The sequence below is a fragment of the Zootoca vivipara genome, chromosome 7, assembly GCF_963506605.1.
Source record: "Zootoca vivipara chromosome 7, rZooViv1.1, whole genome shotgun sequence".
NCBI classification, from domain to species: domain Eukaryota; kingdom Metazoa; phylum Chordata; class Lepidosauria; order Squamata; family Lacertidae; genus Zootoca; species Zootoca vivipara.
This window is the reverse complement of record NC_083282.1, coordinates 27,183,516-27,199,325: the sequence shown is the minus strand read 5'-3', so window position 1 is coordinate 27,199,325 and position 15,810 is coordinate 27,183,516. Positions and strand designations below refer to the sequence as shown.

Sequence of the window (15,810 nt, the reverse complement as noted above, 5' to 3'; positions counted from 1 at the left end):
CAGCACCAGCATAAGGAAAGGGTGTGGCAAGACCACCCCCAGATGCAGATGCAGTCAGGGGTGGGGAACCACTGGCGTTCCAGTTGTTATAGAAATATGGAATTGTAGAGTTGGAAGAGACCACAGGGGTCACCTCGTCCAACCCTCTGCAATGCAGGAATCTTTCACCCAAAGTGGGGCTCGAACTCATGACCCTGAAATTAAGAGTCTCATGCTCTACCAACTGAGCTATCCACCTTTCCTGACATTGGCCATGCTTGGCTTGGGCTGGTGGGTGTTGGATATCCACCAGAACCTGCAGGACCACAGGCTAGTCACCTCTGAAGTAAACTCCCTAAGTAGAAGGGACTGGTCCAAAGATGCTAGGGCCAGGCTAGACTGTAGTACCTCTCTAGGACTAGAGACTAGAGACATGGGTGATGCTGTGGTCTAAACCACTGAGCCTCTTGGGCTTGCCAATCAGAAGGTCGGCGGTTCGAATCCCTGCGATGGGGTGAGCTACCGTTGCTCTGTAGCAGCTCAAAAGCATGCCAGTGTGAGTAAATAGGTACTGCTGTGGCGGGAAGGTGAACGGCGTTTTCGCACGCTCTGGTTTCTGTCACGATGTTCTGTTGTGCCAGTCATGCTGTTTGTTGTTTGTTTGTTATTTAGTCATGCTGGCCACATGACCCAGAAAGCTGTCTGTGGGCAAACACCGGCTTCCTTGGCCTTTCACCGTCCAGATGTCCTTTACCTTTTACCTCTCTAGACCACGGCTGGGAACTTCAGTACAGGTCCAGATGTCCCTCCAAATGTGCACTACAACTCCCATAACCCCTGACAACTGACCGTGGTGGCTGTGGCTGAAGGGAGTTGCAGTCCACAACGTCTAGAAGTGTCCCAGCACAGCAGCTTTCCCTGAGTACTCCATGTCTCCTCTCATTTGTCCCTCCCTACTTTTTGATGGAGCATCCCTCAAACCTTTGAGCTGACATTAAATGCTTGCAGCTCAGATGAATTGGGCACCACTGTGTGGTATCTTTTGCGTTTTTAAAACCAATTCAGTGCATCAGCTCACCCCCCCCCCCCCGTTTGTTGTTGTTTTCACCTTTCCAACACACGTAATGAAATACACGGGTCCAAAGTGGGGTATAATAATATAAGTTTTTATATTTTGACACCAACAAGGTTTCATGTTTCGTTCAATAAACAGATTCAAACTGTTTTGTCGTTGCTCTTTATTCACCCATAATACAGATACACATTGAAACCTTACAACCCAGGAAGGCATAATACTTAAAAGAAACAGGAAATCTACAACTCCCTCAAGTGTTAGCAAGCAGCTTTCTACATGGAAGACAGGATGGGACAAAGAATTAAAAATGCCGAAGTCCAAAATACTTAGTCAACTTTTGGCTAACATAGAGGTAAGTGACAACAGGTGATGTGAAGAAATCCATCTCTAGTATTTCCAAGGCAGGACAAGCGTAGAGTCCCGCTATATTTTTTTACGAATGAGAGCCAAGGCTGTTTTCAAACTTTTTGCACCAGTATGTCAAATTTCCCCGCACACTGGAAATGTCCAAGGCTGCAAAGCAACCATCAGGTTTTTCATAAGGCTTGACTTGTAGCAAAATCAGGAGAACCACAACGATGGCTGCTGAGGCAGTAACATCAGGGCAGCTCCAGATTTAGGAAGGTGCATCCGGTTCCCCCCCCCCACAGGGTGCCAAGCCAAGAGGGCACAAAATAATAATAATAATAATAATAATAATAATAATAATAAATGTTTAAAAACCAATTTTTATAAGGGCAAATACATGGGTAAACTGAACCAGAAGGAATTGTTGTGAAATAATAAATATTGGGGGAAGGGGAGCAAATTTGGTCCTCTCTTAGGGTACCACATTGCCAAAGTCTGTCCCTGATCAGGTTAAGCGTTCTTCAACTCTCCTCCTTTCCCCATGCATGCAGTCTGCTTGCTCAGAAATCAAAGCACTATTAGGAGAAGAAACCCGAAGATTGAGGATTATTAAAGATTTACATAACTCTATAAAGGTAGCTCAAGCATGTCTTACGATTATACAGATAGACATAGTTATTTTCCTACTCACACATGACCCAGGCTTTGTGTATCAGAGGAGCAAAATACAGCGGTAGGGGACTCAGCCTGTTACTTGACTGTCTCAATTAGTCAATACTGACATTGATACTTCTATGGCCAAACTAAACAATATATGCTGGATGCAGCGTTTTTGCTTTATTTGCCGAATTTATGGGCTAAATTTATATGGCGAATGCAAACTTTGCTAAGTTAGGGAAAAGGGGTCCAGATCTTCGGTTAGTGGAGCTTAGTGTGGCTCCATTGGAAGTCAAGGGACCTGGCATGTAAGCTTGCACTTGTCTTGTTAATATAAAGGGGAAAAAGAATATCTTAGTAGTTACTGCTTCAAAGTATCTACCAGCAGGCTTCCAACCTGTGAAATAAGCGCAGATTGTCTAATTCATACAGGAGGCCTGAAAAATCCTTGAACTCTAGGGGGATGCTTTGAACATTTTTGTTTTGTTTTGTTTTGATTTTTAAAAGAAGCAAAAAAAAAAAGTGGTGCCAGCGTTCAATTTCCTTCAGGCCACCTTGAAAATGTTGCTCGTATGTATACACAAAGCTATGGAAAGTGTGGAGTAAATTAAGCAAGCTGATAGGAGGTCAATTTTGCAAGATGCGACGATCTAGGAAGCCGCCGGCTGCTTAGTTCATCCCACTGCAGGACTTAAATCCAACGGAGTAACGGGGTTTACATGTGACAGGGCGTGGCTGGTATGTCCCTGGGCAGTCCTTCTTCCTGCGCAGCGTAGATGCACAAGCCCCAAAGGGTGTATCCTGAGGTGTCAAGATCTGTACATGGAAGACACATGTGTTAATGGGTTTGCCACCAGCAGGAGTACCTACTACTCGCTTGAGAGTCTATACACCACATGTTCATAGGAGTTTTCAGCAAAGAAATTACTTCTAATAACAACCATTATTGGTTGTGGGGTGGTGTCAGGGACTGGACTGAAGAGGAGGAGTGGTGAAAATCGCCTCCCTTTCTCCTGTAGCTTCCAGGGAAGGGGGACACAGTATTGAATTACAGCTGAACTTAGAAGGAGATAGCAGATCAGAGATAGGCAGACAGCTGAGTTACGAGGTGTTTGAAGAGGAAAGAGGGGAGGCAGAGCAGCCAGCTGAAACATCTCTGGACAGCATAGATGAACCACCACCACCCCTAAAACTCGGTGTTTGTTAAGAGTGCAAGAGCAATGGGATGCAGAGGCATTTGATCACAGGGGGCCACCGTAGAGTCGGATGCTGTTGCTAAGAGAGGGGTGGAGGAGGAGCCCAGAGCGAGCAACTCCATCCTTGAGGGATGTCTGGATTCTTTGTCTCTCACCGGGAGGACTAAATAAGCATGAGCAAAACCTTTCATGTTTCCTCCCTGCTCCTTGAAGCCACAAGGGGAGGGAGAGAATTCCTCAAGCCTGACAGGTGGAGGCGCTCACCTGAACAGCTACTGGTGTTGCTTTTGCTGACTAGGAAGAAGGGGGGGTGGGGAGCTTGGTGTAGTGCAAACACAAGCAGGACCACTGCTGGAGGTACGTTTGTACACCACCTTGCCCCTTCCTCTCCCAGTGAGTCACAGCTATCATGCCATAGCTCAGGGGTAGAACATCTGCCTTATGTACAGAAGGTCCCAGGTTCAATTCTCAGCATCTCCAGGTAGGATGGGGAATGTTCCCCTTCTGAAAACCCAGGAGAGCAGCTGCCAATCACTGAGGACAATACGAGCTAGTTGGACCAATGATCTGACTTCTTATAAGGCAGCTTCCTAAGTTTCTAAGAATCCTCTGTTGGAGATCCCCAAGCCCAGCCTTTCCTCTCTTTGCGGAGAGGGAACGCCTTTGTAAATGGCTTCGATCTCCACGGCAGATATGCTCGAAGACTCTGTTAAATTATCCTTCCTTGCCCTACCTCACTCCCATACAGCTCCACAGCAATTTATCCTCAAAAGAAGAAAAACACATTTCCTTACCTCCTTGTCGTTACACAGTCCCAGTTTTTCCAGATCCGTCACAGAATAGTGGATGTTGGACATGATCACTTCCACTTCCTCAATCTGAAAGCATAAAAACATACACAGAATGACCCTGTGCACTACAACTGCATTCACTCAAATCTCCTTCCCCTGTTCTTGGCAGTGAGAGCAGAAGTCCAAGGTAACGGGAACCAGGTATGTCATGGCCAGCCTGCCAAAACTGAGAGGGGCTGAAGTGAGAGGGGCTGAAGTCATTGGCAGGCAGAGTCAGATCTTTCTTCCCAACACGCCCTCCTCTCTCCTCCTGTCTCACTCACCCTTCTCCTCCCTGCCCAGCAGGCTGCAAGTAGAACAAATTGCTTTGGCCGGAAATCTGAACAGATTGATAACACAAGCGGGATTTGAATTGAGGTTGTGGGCCACAGGCATTCCTGGTCTTGTAAACAATGCATAACAGCTATGTCTTCCTGTCTAAACTATGCATCTGCATGGGACATGGGTAGCACTGACGTCTAAACCACTAAGCCTCTTTGGCTTGCCAATCAGAAGTTCGGCAGTTCGAATCCCCATGACTGGATGAGCTCCCATTGCTCTGTCCCAGCTCCTGCCAATCTAGCAGTTTGAAAGCATGCCAGTGCAAGTAGATAAATAGGTACCGCAGGAAGGTAAATAGCGTTTCTGTGTGCTCTGGTTTCCATCACGGTGTTCCATTGCACCAGAAGCGGTTTAGTCATGCTAGCCACATGACCCGGAAAGCCGTCTGTGGACAAACGTCAGCTCCCTCGGCCTGAAAGTGAGATGAGCGCTGCAACCGCATAGTCGCCTTTGACTGGACTTAACTGTCCAGGCGTCCTTTACCTTTTACCTTTACTATGTATCATGACCCTTGGCTACAAGAGCAGAGCTAAGCACTGCATGGTCATGTCAAATCACATGTTGGGTTTACAAGTACTGTTTTCACACAGAGTACCATACATTCGTTTTGTCATTCCCTAACAGTGGAATATGGAGAGGGGTTATTGCTGAGTGGTAGAAAGCTTTGTGCATTCCATATACAGTGGTACCTCGGGTTAAGAACTTAATTTGTTCTGGAGGTCCGTTCTTAACCTGAAACTGTACTTAACCTGAGGTACCACTTTAGCTAATGGGGCCTCCTGCTGCCGCTGCTGCGCAATTTCTGTTCTCATCCTGAAGCTAAGTTCTTAACCTGAGGTACTATTTCTGGGTTGGCGGAGTCTGTAACCTAAAGCGTCTGTAACCTGAAGCGTCTGTAACCCAAGCACACACACACACAGAGAGAGGTTACATCCAGGGCAGCTCCAGGGCTAGAAAACACATCTCCCTGAAGCCAGAATTCCCAGATTCCATCCTTGGCAACTGCAGATAAAGCCAGGCGATAACGCTGTCTGAAATCCTAGATGGCCACCCTGCCAGTCCTTGTAGACAATACTGGCTTGGTGTAAGGCAGCGTCCTATGCTTTTAATTTCTTTATCTATCCACCCTCTATTTACCGCATAATAGCCCAAGAGAAAGCAAAATATAAACTTACACAACGATCTGTACATTGTCCCTCAAGTCTGAGTCACATGGGCATCTGAACTGGATTTGATTTGTGTTTTTACCGTAAACCTCGGTTTCGTAAGACTACGGTTATTTGAAGCATATCTCATGTTGTGAGAACAAAGAGATATGGCGAGACTGACCTGGGGGAGTCTATCCAGGATGTAGGTCTGGATGCAGTTGACCGTCTTCTGGTAAGAAGGTGAGTAGTGACCTGATTCAGGTGGCCCGGCAAAGGCATCGAGGGCACACTCGTGGGCAGTTCTCCTTCAAAGCAATGTGTAGCCATTAGAATCAAATCTGTACTCTCTCTGTAATTCAGCTCATGTGTGAACTTGCAAGGCCAATGTCCCGTGTTCAGCTTGCTTAGCTCTGTTCCTTGTTAGGGGCGAGGTCATAAATTTTAACAGCGCAGTCAGGAAAAGAAGAGAGAAAGAGTTCCAGTGTGGGGTGTGTGTCTAGGAATGAAGGGCTTTTCCATGTGGTTGCATTAAGCCTGGCACAGGTGGTACCCAGAGAATGGTCTGGGACTGTGTGATGCTGCGACACTGCTAAAGGGACACATGGGTGCATCTGATCAATTCCTTGGATCAGTGGAGTGCCACAGTAAGAGTGAGACAGAAGCAAAATAAATATTTCCCCAAATAATAATAATAATAATAATAATAATAATAATAATAATAATACCCCATCCATCTGGCTGTGTTTCCCCAGCCACTGTAGGCGATTTCGAGCATATACAGAAACATCAAACATTAAAAACTTCCCTATACAGGGCTGCCTTCAGGTGTCTTCTAAAGGTTGTATAATTTCTTATCTCCTTGACATCTGGTGTGAAGGCATCACAACTGAGAAGGCCCTCTACCTGGTTCCCTGTAACTTCACTTCTCACAGTGAGGAAACAGGAGCTTGTTTCCACTGCAAATTGACAGCACACACACCCTTCCCCTGTTCGGATATTTCTGATTGAAATATTTCCTTTTATCCATCCATCACAGGGCTGTAATCATACTCAATATCAGCCATCCCTTCTACTGTGGACAAATTTCATGCACCGTTAGACAAAAATGGAGTTGAGTTGGTTTGTTTTTACAGTACCATATGCAGTCATAATCAAGACAGTCTGAGCCTTCTCCATAACACCACTTGATCAGTGTTTCTATTGACAGCACTCGATCTCTTCTTTCTGGAAGTGTGGTATATTTATCCTTGAAGAAGCCTTGAAATCCAGACTGGGTTGTTTTCATAAGTTTCAGATCCTTAATGCCAGAAAAAACAATCGGACTACCTGCAAGAGAGAGAGAGGAAGAGAGAAAAAGTCAGTTCTTTTTACAATGAAATAATTTAAAATGAGAAAATCGATATATGCAGATAAATTAAAAAACACTTTTTAACAGGGCAATTGAGTGGGGGCTTGGTATGAATACTGTATTTCTCTTGCCTTCTGGGGCAAGGTAAACAGATACACGAGAAATCCCACCTCCCTTTCTAACACCCACAAACGCTTCAATAGCCTTCAATAGTGTTACGTTTCTGATGATTTCTGTCAAAAGAATGAAAATTTGTGTCTTGCCTTCCAGAGTCCGTTCCACTTCACAAAACCGAACCCCTTCTGAGCTATAGAGAAAAGCATGGACGTGGGGGACACCATCCTAGAGATTGAAGAATATGGAAAACGTGCAAATAAATGTAGGCGATTTAAGTAATAGAGCTGGTTGGGGGGGGGAGTCTTATAAATGTTGAGGTGATTCAGTGTCCTATGAACCCCGCCCACATTTGGTCCCCCCTCCCTCCCACCTTCTGACAACCCCACTTTTCACTTGTTCCCACCTGTGTGCAGGGAGCAACCTAGTCAGGTGGGTGGGGTGTATAAGCTCAGTATACCTTTTCTAAGCGTTGCCATGGTACTTCTTGGATGAAGGCATTGCAGTATATCACGTGACAAAACGATGTAAGGAAGTGATCACAGATATCAAGGCCAAACTCCTCTATTGTTCTGATCTAGTAAGACAAACAGGGTCGTCAGACACCATCAGTTTCTGCCCTTAGATAAATATCGAGACACGACACTGTAATTTTTTTTATTTTATTTTTTGCGATACGTTCATGTCATTGCAAATCTCTTGATTAAATGGGTGAAGCAGTCAAGCAAACATGAAATGTATAGTTTATAAAATGAATGCCTTTATTGAGCCAATTGCCCATAATACTCTGGAATAAGGAGATCTGTGATTCTTCCAACTGCTAGCAAAAATTATAGACAAAACAAATCCCTGGGTTAGCTCAAGATTCCTGCATTGATGACCTCCGTGTTCCCTTCCAGCTCTACAATTCCTTGAGTCTATGATTATATGAAATAGATCTCTTCTGGCTAGTGCAAGATGCTTCCACTCAATGGAAGCTTAGTGGAATCTGTTGGACTACAGTTCCCATCATTCCTGACCATGGACCATGCTGGCTGGGGCTGATGGGATTTGGAGCCAACAAATCTGGAGGGCCACAGCTTCGCTATCCCTGCTGTACATGAATAATAGCTGTGCCATGCTTCATCAATTGAAAGGCTTATAAGACTGCACACTTCCCACAATTATACTAGCCATCTTGTGTTTCCTCTTTGGAGAAAGCTTTTCTTAAGAATGTTGTTGTTGCTTTCCTTTGGAAAGTTGTTTACATTTACCCTTGCATCCAGATAAATCTGCCAGTTGTTGTTGGCTGACACTCCTAGCTCGCTGTAAGAGTTATAATACCAAAAAGGAAAGGAAAGAGAAAGAGATTTGGCCACAGATGGGTCGTATCATATGATACGATCCATCTGTGGCTGAATCTCCCTCTCTCTCTGTTCCTTGCTCTTTGAATTGTCACAGACTCTCATTACTATTTTTGCCTGAGGACTGATTTTGTAATAGGATGCAATTCATAAAAATGCAATTCGTTAAGACAATATCTAGCTACACAACGATGAAATAAAAAACGGTTGGAAGAGTGCTTTGCAAAACATACCCCTCGGCATTTGGCCAAAGCTTGGATTGTATTCTTTATGGTGTCTGTGGGGATCACTTGACTGTTGTCAGAATTCAAGAATTCGTTGACGGTGTTCAGCCTTATATGCACAGAGACTTCCAGTTCTTTGATGCAGTGAGTCGTGCCTTCTCGTCTAATGTACAGCAGTCTCACCGCGTTCTTCCCATATTCAGAATTCACATATTCCACATCTTTATTCTGTAATTGGAGGAGAAAAGCAATTTTGCACAGAATAAGTCAGGGCTAGAAGCCTGAGGATGTGTCGGTTGGTACAAATGCTTTCGTGTGTATCCATACCTGGTTAGAATTATCATATTGTTTTAACATGAATGGTTGCATGCAAAATGCGCCAGATCTACAGCCGAAACTCGGAAAATTAGAATATTGTCGAAAAGTGCATTTATTTCAGCAATGCAACTTAAAAGGCGAAACCAATATACGAGATACATACATGACATGCAAAGCAAGATACGTCAAGCCTTTATTTGTTGTAATTGTAATTATTTGTCGTTAGGCGGGTCAATTATAAATGGAATGTAATTAATGAAATGTAATAGCGATGTTTATTTTTGTATTATTGTAACTATTTGTTTTATTACTGTGGAATTTCCAAAAGAAAACATTTGTAAAAATTAAAATAAAAATTAAAAATAATAAGTTGCATTACTTTTGCACTTTTCAACGATATTCTAATTTTCCGAGTTTCACCTGTATAGACATCCACAGCATAGTGTTCTGTATGTCAACACCTTCAGTGCACTTTACCTACCGATACACATTCAGAATTTACTCTCATCTGTCTCGCACCTTGAGTTAGGCATATGGCACTGCAGGAAAACTACCTGCATATAAGTTTCCTGAATATTCTTAGTAGGTCAAGCTCCCTGTGAAAGAGTGGCTCACAGTGTTTATAGCACCTCTGAACTTGTTTCTTGGTGAGACAACCTACCCCCCCAAAAAATAACCACACAAAAGCTACATCCAGATGAAACTGATATAGTAACTTTTACTAAATCAAATGCCCAGGAAGGAGTGGAACAGCTATCAGTGATAAGAATCAAATTCGCATAAGTCATTTTCCACTGTCCATCATCACTATTAATGTTTTTCTTTCAGTTGTTAATTGTTTTTCAGCTGCAATGCTCAAAGAGATAAGCATCAGACACAACAACAACACAGTTAATGCATTAATGATCTATGCACAAAGGTAGCTTGCCTCCTAATACATTTTTGCATAATTGAATGTTGCCTGGCCTCCAGGCAGAATCACAGTTTTTTAAAAAATAAAAAAAATAAAAAAATGCAGCATCAAATGTTGAGGAGTGACATGAAGCATCAACCTCATGCAAAAACGGAGCCCTTTCTTCCTTTTCAACAACTCTTTAAAATGTCAGATCTTGCCTGACTGGAGCATTTCAAAGGGAGATTTTCATTACTCATCATTTTCATATCTATTGACAAAGAGAATGCTGGGAAAGTTCAATGGGGATTTTGGGGATCTTTTTTTTTCTTGATGAGAAATTCCTGAGGGAAATTTATTTTTCCAAAAACCTCCATAATATAAAATTTCTTTTGAAGCCTTGAATGAATTTACCTTCACCCAGAGGAAATATTTGATTTAGTTTGTTTGTAGTCCAAGCAAACAATTAAGTGTTCCGATTAGAGATTACCCTGTGCCTCTAGGATAGGATTAAAAATTAGATGAATGGATCAAATTAAATAACCCAAGAAGTTTAGATGAAATATATTGTTATTATCTTCTGATTACCAAGATTAAACAAAGGACCACTTGGACATTCTTTACTGATATGAATTTAGCCTCGTTTTAAAAACACTTCTGCTTTATTAGAACAATTTTTTTTGTCACTTGAAAAGTTGCTTCATCCTCATGAGTTATCTTACTCTAGTGAGTGACTTTAGAGGAAAATTAAAGGATGACAAAGCCATCAATGGCTACTTGCCATGATAGCTATATTCTACCTCCACTGTTAGAGGAATTTGGACAGGAGAGGATGGATGGATGGCATCAGAACTACAACTGGAGACCCCTTGAATAGTTAGTAGCAAAGCTGCCAAAAAATCGTTTGTCAGGGAGATTTCTGGCTGGACCGCCCTTAAGTCTTCTGAAGGGGCCAAACCTCTTCTCCACCCCTCAGCTAAGGACGGTGCACTCTATGGCTACCTGCAAAAGGAAATGAAAGACCAGGTAGGCCACAATTTTTGAGTGGGAAGCAGAAGAAGAGGTAGAGATTTGTGTTTGGGCTCTGTAAACATTGTTGGGAGGGAACTGTAGTTTACACCCTCCCAGAACGACAATTCCCAGAACCCTTAAAGTACAGTTCCCAGGGTTCTTGAGGGGAAGCCGTGTGTGGGCTATGACCTTTGCCTCCAGCGATCTCCTTCCAAAAGAAAGCTGGATCTTCCCTCTGCCGAGAGAAACGGGGTATAATTTGTGCCTATTTATAACCTGAAATATAAAGCGATGCTATTACTAAGATAACCGACTAGGGAAAAATAAAATAAAAGTCTGCTTTATGTTTTATAGACGCTTTCCTTTCCCGTTGTGTATACACACCAATAAAATCAGAAACCCTGATTTGAACACTTCTGCCCAACTTAATTTAATTACCCATCTTAGTGAAGTTTTACACAATATTTGTAAATGTGTGTTTTGTTTACATGAGCAGCTGCATTTGTTGGTTGTAACTCTGAAGAGGTTACACGAGAGCTCCTTTTAGCTTTGTCGTTAAGTCCTATATATGTCAGTCCAGTTTCTTATAAAGTGCTGACGATGCGCATAAAGGTCTGCAGGCAAGAATCATCATCTCTTGTACTACAGGTTTGAAAATTACATTCCACCTCACCTGCCGGTCTAGCAGCTTCCCAAAGGCGATTTACCTCCCGAGGAGGCTGGAAGGAAGGGGCTGACACCTCACCTTCAAGTAAGCTGGATTTCTTGGGATGCAGCCTCTGAGGTGACATTAAATTTTACAACTCACTCCTGTGACAGCAGTCAAATTCTCATGGAGGTTGTAAATCAGGCGCGCGGAACCTTTTTCATCCCGGGGGCCACATTCCTTTCTGGGTAAGTTTCCAGGGCCACATGCCAGTGACAGGCAAAGTAGGCACAGCGACTAAAGTGAATGTTACTTTTGTACAGTAATCTAGTATCCACACACTCGTCCATCCCTCTCTATCCCCCATCCAGCCCAGCAAGAAACACGATTGGTGTACAAAATATATGCCACACTTTCCAGTTTAAAAATAAATAAATGCCACACTTTCCAGTTCATCTGGGTTCAAGGACATGTTCCAGCTGAACAAAAACAGTCTAGGAGGGTGCAAAGCACAGCCGTTTGAGGGCTGTGATGGAAGGGGGTGTGGCCTGCGGAAGACTCCTGAGGGCCAGTTGCAGGAACTTTGAGGGTCACATTTAGGCTCTGCGTCTGAGATTCCCCGTTCTTGTTGTAAATCCATGATTGGACTGTACCACTTAAAACTGAAGGAGGTGGGGTTCATGGAAGTCATCTGGGGAAATTCTTCTTGTGGCACCACACCCTGCAGTATGTCAAAGGGCACTTAGCCAACAATGGTCTCTTGTCCGTTTACTATGGAATGCCCTCCCCAGTGCCTTTGCGAAGCTGCAACGATCAATTGCTTCAGACATCTTATAAAGACATATCCCTGGCCCATGGTTTCTCCAGTCCCCGCTTTATGTATTTCAATCCCCCTAATTCCTGTTTTAATCAATTTTTATATGTGCCTATACTTTACTGGCTTTATATTGTGTTCTCATTTTTTTCCATTTGTTTTTAGTGAAAGATTTTCATGGATAACAAGGGCACCTGCAACATCTCTGCTTTCAGTTCATGGAGCCTTATCTACAGGTCAGCAACATTTGGTATGATGGTATTGTCTTTTTATGTTGTGCACTGCTTACAAATTGTGCAGTTTATAAATGCTTTTATATAAGGAAGGAAGAGGAAGGAAGGAAGGCATATCCTGTATTTATAACAACCAACAAAAATGGTGATTTGATTCCTTGCTCGCCTTCACTAAGCTCAAGCTCAAAATCATATTTGGATTAATTATCCTTTAGCATGAAATGCCATATTTACCATCAGAGTGTATGTAAAGTGTGGGTGAAGAGCCTTTAGAACCTATAGAACTCATTGGCAATAGAAATCCACTGGGCTGCTTCTCAGCTTTCTTTTCATGCACCTGAGATTCTTTGTTCATTCATTCACTTATTTCTCAAAGCTTCTCAGAGCTATTTTCAGAACTAGCACACGATAGCCTTGTGCAGAATAGGATCTTCCCAGAATAGCAGGTGCAAAACCTGCCGACACATCGCCTCCATAATAACTATTAAAATGCACATAAAGCAGCCATTTAAAATGCATGCAACTGACACGTGGCCATCATACCGTATAATCAAGCCTGCCAAATGCATTACAACAAAGACTTAAAAGCAGGTGTGAAGAAAAATTAGCCTGAAACAGAAGGACTTCTCTCATGATGAATCTCCTATCATTTGTCTATTGGTGCAACAGCAGGTCCTACAAGGGACTTTGTACAATACCATTGAATTATGTGGTTGAGAGCTCGAATATAAAACCATATAAAACTCTTTTACACTGTAAAAGTAGGGGATGAAACAGAGCCCCCATTCGCATACGGTGGTCAGCCAAAAATCCTGGCTTGGGCTCCATTGTAGCCACTTTGCTTCTCGATTTGTGTGAGCAGCTGAACAAGCTAGGATTCAGCACATGGCTTCTCATTACATGCAGACTGGGAAGTCTTCTTCTTCTTCTTCTTCTTCTTCTTCTTCTTCTTCTTCTTCTTCTTCTTCTTCTTCTTCTATCACTCGTAGCCGAGTAAGATTGTCCTCCAAGAACATGGTTTAACACTGAGTCCGTAAGTGACTCTGGAGGCCAATTCTGGATCCACACCTCCTTCCACAGTGGGCAGAGGTTGATCACGGGAGGGTTTGCCAAACAACCCTTTCTCTTTGTTCATTTCTCCCTTTCATCCTGAGTTTGTGCTTCTTCAAAGTCCATGACGCCCATTGTATTCTCCAATTGCAGCACTCATAGGCCAGTGATTCCCAGTTGCTGGTGTTTATACTACATTTTTTTAGATTTGCCTTGAAAGCATCTTTAAACCTCTTTTGTTGTCCACCAGCACTACACTTTCCATTCTTAAGTTTGGAATAGAGTCTTTGGAAGACAATAATCAGGCATCCGAACAACATGACCAGTCCAACGAAGTTGATGTTGAAGAATCACTTGTTTCGACACTGGCGATCTTTGCTTCTCCCTGTACACTGGCATTAGTTGGCCTGTCTTCTCAAGAGATATGTACAATTTTTCGGAGACACAGTTGATGGAATCTTTCGAGGAGTTGGCGTTTATAAGTGGTCCATGTTTCACAAACCTACAGTAAAGTTGGTAGTACAATAGCTTTGTAAACAAGCATTTTGGTTTCCCTGAAAATGTCCCAGTCCTCAAACACTCTGCACTTCAATTGGGAGGAAGCTGCACTCGATGGAAAGTATGGTCAATGTCTTCCAACCAAGCCAGGACATTAAGCAAACCATATGGCTTTGTATCCTAACCTTTTGGAAGACAGGAACCATAGTTTCTGGCTTTGCATGTAATGGGAAGCGAAGGTTACGGGCTTCATCCTGGTGCTCCCAAAAAGGGAAGAACGAAGTGTCTGCAAAAGGGGTTGCATACCTTATGCATCTGGGCTTGTTCATCCAAGATCTTTGGCTCAGTGTTGCTTGCAATCATGGCTGAAAACTCTAGGCTGATTCATGCACCCAAATCCATCACTCAATGCTAAGTGCTAGCAAGCATGTGTGATCCAACACAGAAGTCACATATCACCTCACACACCCCAAACTACAGTGCCTTCTGGTAGAATGAGTTTCCACATTCAAATACGAGTCACTGAGTGTTGAATATTGAAATAATGAAATATCAAAGGATGGACTGGGCTCTCCAGCAACACTATGAAGTCCTGTAACCCATGCTATGGGCGCTATTGTCAGCAATGACGCCTTGATATGCTAATGTTTATTTTTCTTTCCAGGAGTCTCAGAGTGAAGAGACTGCCAACTTACTAGCACAATCAGCCACGCTTTGTTCTGTATGCAAGCATAGAATTAACTCTACTGGAAGGTGAGCTCTAGGAATTTCAAAAGCAAACATGCTTTTTTAAAATAAAATAAAATAAGGTGGTCTAATAAAAAGTGTCACATTGCCTACTTTGTGAGCACAAAAAGGGTAAAAAGGTAAAGGACCCCGGGACAGTTAGGTCCAGTCGAATCTGACTATGGGGTGCGGTGCTCATCCCAGCTTTCAGGCCGAGGGAGCCAGCGTTTGTCTGCAGACAGCTTTCCAGGTCATGTGGCAGCATGACTAAACCACTTCTGGAGCAACAGGACACCATGACGAAAGCCAGAGTGCACAGAAATGCCATTTACCTTCCTGCCACAGCGGTACCTATTGATCTACTCACTTTGGTATGCTTTCAAACTGCTAGGTTAGCAGGAGCTGGGACAAAGCAACGGGAGCTCACTCCGTCACAGGGATTCAAACTTCTGACCTTATGCTCAGCAAGCTCAAGAGGCTCAGTGGTTTAGACCACAGCACGACCCACATCCCTCTGTCAGCTACAAAGCTTATTGAGCGAGCTTGGAGGTCACTATCTCTTAGCCAAGCCTTCCTCACAGGGCTGTTGCAAGGATAAACAGATGTGGCTAAGATTTCCACCTCCTGGTTTTTTTTTGTTTTTTTTGCATTTTTGCTTTTCCCTTTCTGCTTCTATGCTCTAAATCAGGGATAGGGAAACAAGGTTGTCCAGTTGATCTCAGAATGACTTGCAGTCAATCAACAAGACCACCTGTCTTCCAACTCTTTAACATTAGTTACAACTCAGATAATTGGTTAATCTGCTATAAGTGGCATTGGCTTGTTTATTTAAAGTACTGTGCTCAGTTTGGTCTGCTTGGCCAATGTTGAATGTTAAATTTGTCACGGGTATTATTATTATTATTATTATTATTATTATTATTATTATTATTATTTACTGGGAACTGCAGTTTTCTGTTGCAGAACTATAATTCCCAGCAGCCTTAAGCAACAGTTCCTGGGATTATGTGGGGGACCT

The 15,810-nt window shown here is 43.1% G+C and overlaps 1 protein-coding gene across 1 annotated transcript; it reads right to left on the bottom strand.

Annotated features, from left to right (window-relative positions):
• Positions 1 to 1,776: 1,776 nt before the first annotated feature.
• LOC118089130 (uricase-like) lies at positions 1,777 to 14,429 on the bottom strand. Its single transcript, XM_035123547.2, has 8 exons — positions 14,373 to 14,429; positions 8,614 to 8,832; positions 7,498 to 7,614; positions 7,187 to 7,265; positions 6,712 to 6,901; positions 5,757 to 5,880; positions 4,050 to 4,133; positions 1,777 to 2,875 (listed from the first exon to the last, which is right to left on the bottom strand). Exons 1-8 carry the CDS (start codon positions 14,427 to 14,429, stop codon positions 2,729 to 2,731), a joined length of 1,017 nt encoding a protein of 338 aa, XP_034979438.2. The 3' UTR covers positions 1,777 to 2,728.
• Between the last annotated feature and the right edge of the window lie 1,381 nt (positions 14,430 to 15,810).